Here is a 10,300-nt window from a genome sequence, read left to right on the forward strand (position 1 = left end):
TATGATCTGGAACCCTGAATAACAACCTGCCATAAAACCTATGCATAAAACACAATAACACAGTTGTTTCTATTCCATCTTAGACTCCTCTTCATTTTCGCCAAGGTGCTTATGTTTTTACCAGCTGTCAGTCTGTCTGTTTGTACATAACTCACAAAGTTAATGACTGATTTTCATTATATTTTTAGGACTTATTGGAAATTTGAAAGGGAAGAACTGGTTTCATTTAGGCGGCGATCTGGATCACTGTTTGGATCCAGGAACTTTTTAAAGAATTCTTAACATTGTGCTTGGAATGGGTTTGCATTCTCTTGAGTGTTTTTCTAGTTCTTTATAGAAAAAAGTCAATCATTTTATAATGAAACCTAAACTAACATTGTTTGTTAGAGGAAAATATATTGAAATATAGTTCAAATGTAAATGTTGCAGTCCCCATCATGTGTCTTTCTGGATGAAGCTGAAATCTGCTGGAACCTTTACAGGTTGACTTCATTTCAGTCCCAGAACAGTATTTATCTACAACAGGCTACTTTCTAAGTTGATGCTTAACCACGAGAGGTTTCTAAACCATCAGCGAAGCACTCGATGTTCCGGTTCGATGCCAGCTTGGATCTACAGTCCTCTTCATCATCCCCTTCACATTACACATCATCAGACATGCTGCGTTACTTCTGATGTGGTCTTACCACCACTGCATTTATGCTTTATTTTAGTGGCGCACAACATTTTGTTTCCTGTGAATTTCATCTGTGAGCGAACAGACTGAACTTTCATTCAGAGTTGTGTATGTTCAGCATCTGCAGAGCTGAACCGAGGCAGCTGGTCCTGATCCAGGATCACTCTGCAAATAAAATGTTACTTGATGAAATCTTTTTTTTTCCTCACAACACAGTGATTTAATAGAAAAGCTTATTATTTGTTCTACATGAATAAACAACTTTGCACTGGACTTTAATCTTTTTTTCTCCTTTATCAATTTTTATGAGTATTTACTGTATGACTTGTTGAATGAATAAAACATCTGTAAATAAACCGTACTGTAATCCAGTATTGTAGTGGATTACAGATCTGAAATCAGCTCCATGTGACCGAGCTTGGTCCTCCAGATTTACCATCCTGACACTTCTAGATGCAACGTTTCTCCACCACACCTGAACCAAACGAATGGCCGGTTAGCAGGCCTCCGCAGAGCTGGATGGCATACAGGAGAGGGAATTCAGCCATTTGCTTCAGGTGTGCTGGACCAGGGTCACACCTAAAAGTTGCAGGATGGTGGATCTCCAGGACCAAACTTGGGCACCTCTGTATTTTATCAGTCCAGGTTAAAAGGAGGAGGAAACCAACCTGAGGAAATCATGGAAATGGACCAAGTCTTCTGCACCCTGCGCTGCACCAGGTTTTTCACTCGTTGGACTGGAACGAGGCAACATGATCAATAAAAGTGATTCTAAACCATAAAATGCACAAAGACCGAAAGCTTCATTTCAGCTTTTTAATATTTTCCAGACAATCTAATTTTTACTAAAACAACAGCAAACTGAACAGAGAAGTCCAGAAGTTCCCACATTTCAGGACATTTCAGCCGGAGGTCTGGGTTGGTTCAGTCCTGATCCTGACCTGAAGCATGATGATGATGATGATGATGATGATGGTCCTGCTGAGCTTCAGGAGCTGAACAGCATCTTGTTAGCGAACACTCCAGCGAGACAGTTGCAGCAAGTCCAAGCTTTGGCTCACTTTTACACTGAAACCCAACATGATTGGCTCCTGTCTTTATTCTGGTGATCCTGGACCTGCTGGACCAGGACGGGTCTGAGTCCACTCATGCTCTGGGACCAGTTCAGCGAGGCTGACCCAGCAGCCCAGCTTTAGCAGCCAGAGCCTCGTTCTGCTGGATGTGGTACTCCTGGAAGCGCATGGAGATCCTCTGAGTCATCTTCAAGTACTTCTGCAGGCAGGACTCGGAGCAGCTGGACTGGAACCACATCAGGATCAACATTAATGATGATGCTGGTTTGTAATCAAACAGCCAATCACAGTAAGCACACACTCTGTTTCCTACAAACACCAGCAGCAGGTTTCTGCCTCATCTGGTAGCTGTTGTTGGTGTGAAACAAGTCTGACTGCTGTCAGGATCACTGACAACCAGGAGGCAGAGTTAAAGCTGGCTTTCACAAAGATGATACGGTTGTGTGATGGTTTTATCACCAGAAGTCTGACTGCACACCGTGAATCAACATGGCTAACTTGTCTTTACCTCCTCGGGCTTCACGTCTCTGCTGGTGAAGTCTCTGACGCAGTCCATGAAGCAGTTCTCTGTGACTTTGTTGTAAGTCCCCAGAAACTCCTTAAACTGAGACAGAAAACAGTGAGAACCCGTCAGACCAGCCGTGTTTCTGCAACCTGCAGACTAAGATTAAACAACAAACTGTCGACATGCATCACAGGAAAATCATCAAGTTTCACTTTCTGAGAAAAGTTCTGGTTTTCTGATGCGTCTCACGTTGTCATAAAGTCTGTTCCATCCAGTTCCTGCAGACATCCTGTTGCAGAGGTTTCGCCATCCAGACCAGAGCAGATAAAACCTTCATTCAGCATAAACTGTGTGTTTGCAGAGGCACTAAACCAGATACACACATTTTCGGAGTTCCTCTCTAAACGCCAGACCACCTGGAAGCGTGCACACAGACCAGTCTCGAGTCCGACACTCTGCGCCGCCACATGTAACCATATATGGTAATCAAACAGATGATCTGTGGCTCCTGGCCATAGACTGTATATAAAGAGATGGGCGGAGCCTCCGTGACATCGCTTGTATGTTTCTGAAGAGCTGAACTGAAGCTCGGTGGGCGGTTCCGGAGATAACAGGAGCTAACCAGCTCACAGAGGTACGCAGGCTAAAGCTAAGTCACGTTGTTAACCGGCTAAAAACCGCGGTTGTTCTACGTTCTTCTTACTTAAAGCAGGAGATTGGGTACCTGTCAATCAAAAGGACACGCCCATAAATATGCCGAACTTCGACATTAAATTACTTTCAAATGGACGAGTTAGAAAAAAATTCACTCCCCCACAGTTTTCATGAAGGTAAACCTGACCTATTAAACCTAAAATGGATTTTTGTACCAGGCTGTAAACATGTTTATTTCTGCCGTAAACGTGTTTATTTTGGCTGTAAACATGTTTATTTCTGCCGTAAACGTGTTTATTTTGGCTGTAAACATGTTTATTTCTGCCGTGAAGTTGGTCTTTTTAACATGAGAGTCTATGGAGATTTGCTGTTTTGGAGCCCCTAGTGGATGAAGGGGGAACTGCAGTTTTATGCACTTCACTTTTAACGGCTGGAGGCTAGGTCCATCTTTCATATACGGTCTATGGTCCAGGCCTTGAACCAGAACTGAGAAAATGGATCGGATTCAGAACACGTCCTCATGCCCACGTTGTCCTCCAGCTCAACGGGATCCTACCCGGGGCCAAAGGTCACACTGGAGTGTTTTTATGAAACAGATGTGGTGGAACGGAACGTGTTGATAAATCCTAACGTATTAATGCCTCTTGTGTGAGCGACGAAGACGAGACCCGATCCCTGCTGCGTTCACAGTCAGCAGGAACAACCAGATAAAACAGAGTCTTCTGTAGCTCTGTCCAATCGGCTGAGAGATCAGGTTAAAGCACCTGGTGAAGATGTTCAGTCCGGGACCAGAACAGTCTGTCTTTACACACAGTTACTCTGCATCTAAACATGACTCAGGAAGAGAGGAACTCTGCATTCCTACCTCCGGCACGAGGAAAACTGAGCCATGAGATGCAAGAAGTGAAAGATATCATGAAAACCACGCCACATTCAGCTCTTTAAGAGCTGGTCAACGTGGCGGAGATGGAAGGTGCTTCATGCAGACAGAACCGTCCCGCCTCATCCATTTCAGGTGGTGGAGAAGGTGGCAGCTTCTAAGTAAATATGTTTATAATTAATATTACAAGTGTTTTTGCCTCGTTGGATCGGGAGTTAATGTGAAATGTGTTTATCAGCCATGTCATGTGTTTTCAGAGTGGATGGGTCCAAGCTTTTATCCTGGTCACATCCCATTGTCATGTTTTCACTACAGATCCCAACAGTCAACACTTCTTTCAGCAACAGATAGATATGAGCCCTGGGTCTTGGTCCTGGTCAAAGAGGCGCTCATGCAGGAAGAAAGTTTCACAAATCTGTGCCAGGGTCTTTGGCCCGCCACAAATTGTTCCAGTTCATCTGGTTCAGATCTGAGGAGTCCAGGAGTCTGTATGAGGCAGCAGGGTCCGGATAACACCAGAGTTAAACTAAACTTAGATGCTGGTGATAAACTCGGTACATTTACAGAAGGTATGTGGCTCTGGATGTGTGCACAATGACAGCAGATGACCAATCATAGACATGCATCCAGAGCTCAACGTTCCTTCGAACTACAATCCTGAACAAGAGGATTTGAAATGAATTTTGGGAAAAATGCTTAAGTAGAGAAATCTGTCTCTGTAACACAAATACATGAATGTAGAAAGTTTTATCAACGTCATGACGGCAGATCTGACATGTTGTGAATTACCCTCAGTTAATATGTTGTCGGCATGTTATTGTCACCTCTCTGGTAGGGAAGGAGCCTGCGCTTGTGCGTGAGGTCGAGCGGTTCCGACTAGATATAGTTGGACTCACCTCGACGCAAGGCTGGGACTCTGGAACCAGTACCAGAGTCCAAGCCAGAGTCCAAGGGGCTGGACCTTCTTCCACTCTGGAGTTGCTCATGGTGAGAGGCGCCAAGCAGGTGTGGGCATTCTCATCAGCCCCAAGCTTGGTGTCTTGGGGCTTACCCCAGTGGATGAAAGGGTAGTTTCCCTCCACCTTCGGGTGGGGGGGACGGGTCCTGACTGTTGTCTGTGCTTATGCACCGAACAGTAGTTCAGAGTACCCACCCTTTCTGGAGTCCTTGGAGGGACTGCTGGAGGGTGCTCCTTCTGGGGACTCCATTGTTCTGCTGGGGGACTTCAATGCTCATGTGGGCAATGACAGTGAGGCCTGGAGGGGAGTGATTGGGAGGCATGGTCCCCCCCCTCTGAACCAAAATGGTGTTTTGTTATTGGACTTCTGTGCTCGTCATGGATTGTCCATAACGAACACCATGTTCCTACATAAGAGTGTCCATATGTACACCTGGCATCAGGACTCCCTGGGCTGCAGTTCGATGATCGATTTTGTAGTCGTATCGTCGGACCTGCGGCCACATGCCTTGAACACTCTGGTGAAGAGGGGGGCGGAGCTGTCAACTGATCACCACCTGGTGGTGAGTTGGCTCAGATGGTGGGGGAGGAAGCCGGTCAGATCTGGCAGGCCCAAACATGGTGTGAGGGTCTGCTGGGAACATCTGGCTGAGTCCCCCGTCAGAGCGAGCTTAAACTCCCACCTTCAGCAGAGCTTCAACCATGTCCCGAGTGAGGCGGGGGACATTGAGTCCGAATGGGCTGTGTTCCATGTCTCTATTGTTGAGGCGGCCAGCTGGAGCTGTGGCTGTAAGGTCGTTGGTGCCTGTCGTGGCGGTAATCCCAGGACTCGTTGGTGGACACCAGCAGTGAGGGATGCCGTCAAGCTGAAGAAGGAGTCCTATTGGGCCTTCTTGGCCTGTGGGACTCTGGAGGCAGCTGATGGGTACCGACAGGCTAAGCGGCATGCGGCTTCGGCTGTCGCCAAGGCAAAAACTCAGGCATGGGAGGAGTTTGGCGAGGCCATGGAGAAAGACTTCCGGACGGCTTCGAGGCGATTCTAGTCCACCATCCGGCGGCTCAGGAGGGGGAAGCAGTGCTCCATCGACACTGTGTACAGTGGAGATGGGGAGCTGCTGACCTCAACTCGGGACGTTGTGGGTCGGTGGAGGGAGTACTTCGAAGACCTCCTCAATCCTACCAACACGTCTTCCGATGAGGAAGCAGAGTTGGGGGACTCAGGGGTGGACTCTTCTATCTCTGGGGCTGAAATCGCTGAAGTGGTCAAAAAGCTCCTTGGTGGCAAGGCCCCGGGGGTGGATGAGATCCGCCCGGAGTTCCTTAAAGGGATGCTATTATGGTATTTCAAGTTTTCTGCGCTTTCTACAGTGTTACAGAGTTGAATCCTCATCAGACATGTGAACGGCACTGTTTTTTAATCACCTAAACGCATGTTTGAGTTTGAGTTCCAGCACGCTCTCCGTTCGGTTTCCATGGCGACAAAAAACACGTCGTTTAACAGAGTTTTTCTACTTGGAAATCCTTGCGACGTCCCAGGGGGATAAGGTTCGGTGATTAACATGTACAAATACATCAGGCGGGTGGAAAACGTCGGATAAAGTTATTTTGAACGATGGCTGGTGAGTTTACCAAAGAGAGACATCCTGCTGCATTCGTTGCTGTGGGTTGCCGTTTTCCACTTCGTTTTTAGGGTCTGATTCAGGTTCCAACATGTAGGGCTGTATGCTATGTGTTGACATTGTATTTTGTTTTTTTATTGAGTTCATATTAGCCTAATCCTTCAGTTTATGAGATGTTACAATGACGGCGAAAGCAGTTGTGGTGAGCGCTCCCGATGTAGTGCAGTGGCGGGAGGCAGGGCTTAATGCGGAAGAGTCTCAATCCACTCGTTTTGCCCACGGGCTGATCTGACAGCCTACGGAGAGGGTCGGACTGAAGTAAATGAAGCGATTTGTGACAATAACTCGATCAATCCCAGCCATTCTGGTCTCAGAAATAAAAGTAAATTAGCCTGAAATGCACATAATAGTTCCACTTTAATGCTGTTGGGCTGTCCTGGCTGACACGCCTCTGCAGCATCACGTGGACATCGGGGACGGTGCCGCTGGACTGGCAGACTGGGGTGGGGGTCCCCCTTTTTAAGAAGGGGAACCGGACGGTGTGTTCCAACTACAGGGGAATCACACTCCTCAGCCTCCCTGGTAAGGTCTATTCAGGGGTCCTGGAGAGGAGGGTCCGCCGGATAGTAGAATCTCGGATTGAGGAGGAGCAGTGTGGTTTTAGTCCTGGTTGCGGAACAGTGGACCAGCTCTATACCCTCTTTGGGGTCCTGGAGGGGGCATGGGAGTTTGCCCAACCAGTCTACATGTGCTCTGTGGACCTGGAGAAGGCATTCGACCGTGTCCCCCGGGGGCTCCTGTATGGGGTATGGGGTACCAGAGCCCCTTGTACAAGCTGTCCGGTCAGGCGTCAGAGCTTGGTTCGCATTGCCGGTAGTAAGTCGGATTCGTTTCTGGTGAGGGTTGGACTCTGCCAAGGCTGCCCTTTATCACCGATTCTGTTCATAACTTATGTGGACAGAATTTCTAGGCGCAGCCGAGGTGTTGAGGGGATCCAGCTTGGTGGCCTCAGGATTGGGTCCCTGCCTTTTGCAGATGACGTGGTCCTGTTGGCTTCATCTGGTCGTGATCTCCAGCTCTCACTTGATCGATTCGCGGCCCGAGTGTGAAGCGGCTGGGATGAGAATCAGCACCTCTAAATCTGAGACCATGGTCCTCAGCCGGAATAGAGTGGGAGTCGGGTCCTGCCTCAAGTGGAGGAGTTTAAATATCTCGGGGTCTTGTTCACGAGTGAGGGAAGGATGGAGCGCGAGATCGACAGATGGATCAGTGCGGCGTCTGCAGTAATGCGGACTCTGTGCCGGTCTGTCGTGGTGAAGAAGGAGCTGAGCCAGAAGGCGAAGCTCTCGATTTACCAGTCGATCTACGTTCCTACCCTCACCTATGGTCATGAGCTGTGGGTCGTGACCGAAAGAACGAGATCTCGTATACAGGTGGCTGAAATGAGTTTCCTCCGCAGGGTGGCCGGGCTCACCCTCAGAGATAGGGTGAGGAGCTCGGTCATCCGGGAGGAGATCAGAGTAGAGCCGCTGCTCCTCCGCATCGAGAGGAACCAGTTGAGGTGGCTCGGGCATCTGGTCAGGATGCCTCCTGGACCTCCCTGGTGAGGTGTTCCAGGCACGTCCCTCTGGGAGAAGACCCCGGGGAAGACCCAGGACACGCTGGAGGGATTATATCTCTCGGCTGGCCTGGGAACGCCTCGGGATCCCCCCCGCAGAGTTGGCAAATGTGGCTGGGGAGAGGGAAGTATGGGCTTCCCTGCTTAGGCTGCTGCCCCTGTGACCCGACCCCAGATAAGCGGCTGAAAATGAAGATGTTATTGTGAAAAAAATAGCACAAACACAAGCAAAGCAGCTCCAGCAGCTCACTACAGAGCCAGTTCATCTCAAAGGCTTTAATCAGGGGATCAAATGGGGTTTTGGGCCATAACTGGTCCGGAGAGGAATATGGTAAATATGAAAATCACACGGAAGATATTAACTGTACAGTTTTAATAAAAATAACTGTAATCCCCACGTGAGGCAGCTGGAAGTCAACACACTAATGTGCACTACGAAATAAAAAACAACCACGATGCACGTGATCTCCAGCTGTTGCCTGGCAACATGTTGCTTTGAGCGAGACGCTGCGGTGATGTGATGCTTCAGGCTGGAGCACGAGGCAGTGAAGTGGATTCTCAGCTCAAGGCAGGGCAACGACAGACCACACCAGCAAAAGCAGTACAAAAAAATGGCGTTAATAATAATCAACACCAGTGCAATGAGACTTCACTTTTAAATGCTCTAAAATCCTCAAACAGACTACTAATCTAACCCTAATCTGACTGTAAACTAACCCCAACCCCGATCCTAACCCAAATCTGACCCTAATCTAACCCCAACCCTAAACCTGACCCAAATCTAACCCTGACCCTAATCTAACTATAAACCTGACCCTAATCTAACCCCAACCCTGACCCTAATCTAACCCTAAACCTGACCCTAATCTAACCCTAACCTAACCTTAAACCTGACCCTAATCTAACCCCAACCCAGACCCTTATCTAATCCTAATCTGACCCTAATCTAATCGTAACCCTGACCCTAATCTAACCCTAACCCTGACCCAGAGGCCTGTCTATGTGACTTATGGAATCACACTGCAAATGGGCAGTTCTACTTTAGCCAGCTCAGTAAATATAAATCACGCCCAGACCCCACATAATACATTTATTGCATTAAATTTGATTATCACAGGCAAACATTAATTCAGATTTAGAGACGTGATGGTCCATCACACTTCCGTTTCTAACTGGTATCGGTGATACTGGTCCTGTATTTACTGGTAACTTGCTGACACAAACGCTTGGAGTTTACTGTTGCTACTGGTCCTGAGTTCAGTGGCGGACTTACCTGTTTGATCTGGTCGGATTCAGAGACCTGGACCGCCATGAGTTTCTCTGTGGAGTAAGGAGATCCATTTTAAAACGCGGTCACGTGACCTTCTCTCTCCCAGTTTTACACCAGCATCACTGCTTAAAGTCCCATTTAAATCATTTCCAAAATCATTTTAATTTATTTACTGGTCTCAGATAAATCATTTTAGCAATAATAAGAAATAAAAAGCTCTAAAACATTCATGTCGGACATGGTCCTCGTGCTCATGCGGAGTTAGCTACGCGGCTAACAGCTAGCCCGTTAAAGATCACTTTTCTTCCTCTAGTCCGCTTTTTCTCTGCTGTTTCTTTTCAACAAAACATAATAAATAAACTGTATTAAAAACCTGAAGAGCTGTGTTTTAATGTTACCTGTGTGAGCGCGTGCTGCTCTCAGTGAAGGCTCCTGCAGGACAGTGAGCTATCCGCACATTCGTCGCAGAGCATATTAAAACTTGTCGACGGCAGAACAACTCTCCAGTCACTAAGATAGCTTTAAAAGCGTGTTACTATTTTATCGCAGCTTCGGGATGACGTTTAAATGTTGAAAGTTGATAAATAAAACGTAACGAAAGTGCCGCAGAAAATGACGAAGAAATTCCGCAGTTATGCTGCTTTCATGGAACCTCGGAGAACGCACGTTCTAGGATAATGATCCAAAAATCCCCACCGTCTCGATATTACGGTTAAACACAAACGTTTATACGTGAAACATGGATTGAAAATGATATAATTTAAATTAAAGACGTGTTTGATCTTTCATATGTATGAACAGTGCAAGATTATTTCCAGTTAAGAATAAATAATTAAATGCATCAGATCACCAGATGTCCATGTGTCATCACAAAAAATATTATCCACACCGTTACCATATGAATATTAAATCAAAATTTTAAAAACTCTTCGTAATTTAAAAGTAATTTTCAATACTAATCATTGATATGGAATTAACTTTCAATTATAATCATTTTCTCGTGTCATGTGAGGATTAAACAAGAGGAGTGAATCATGATTTTAGTCC

The 10,300-nt window shown here is 46.9% G+C and overlaps 1 protein-coding gene across 1 annotated transcript; it reads right to left on the reverse strand.

Annotated features, from left to right (window-relative positions):
- Nucleotides 1–1,485: 1,485 nt before the first annotated feature.
- timm9 (translocase of inner mitochondrial membrane 9 homolog) lies at nucleotides 1,486–9,758 on the reverse strand. The gene is made up of 4 exons (XM_079262511.1): nucleotides 9,652–9,758; nucleotides 9,257–9,303; nucleotides 2,258–2,353; nucleotides 1,486–1,975 (listed from the first exon to the last, which is right to left on the reverse strand). Exons 2-4 carry the CDS (start codon nucleotides 9,293–9,295, stop codon nucleotides 1,841–1,843), a joined length of 270 nt encoding a protein of 89 aa, XP_079118637.1. The 5' UTR covers nucleotides 9,296–9,303; nucleotides 9,652–9,758; the 3' UTR covers nucleotides 1,486–1,840.
- Between the last annotated feature and the right edge of the window lie 542 nt (nucleotides 9,759–10,300).

Source organism: Telmatherina bonti (genome assembly GCF_933228915.1).
Source record: "Telmatherina bonti genome assembly, chromosome: 22".
In the NCBI taxonomy this organism is placed as follows: domain Eukaryota; kingdom Metazoa; phylum Chordata; class Actinopteri; order Atheriniformes; family Telmatherinidae; genus Telmatherina; species Telmatherina bonti.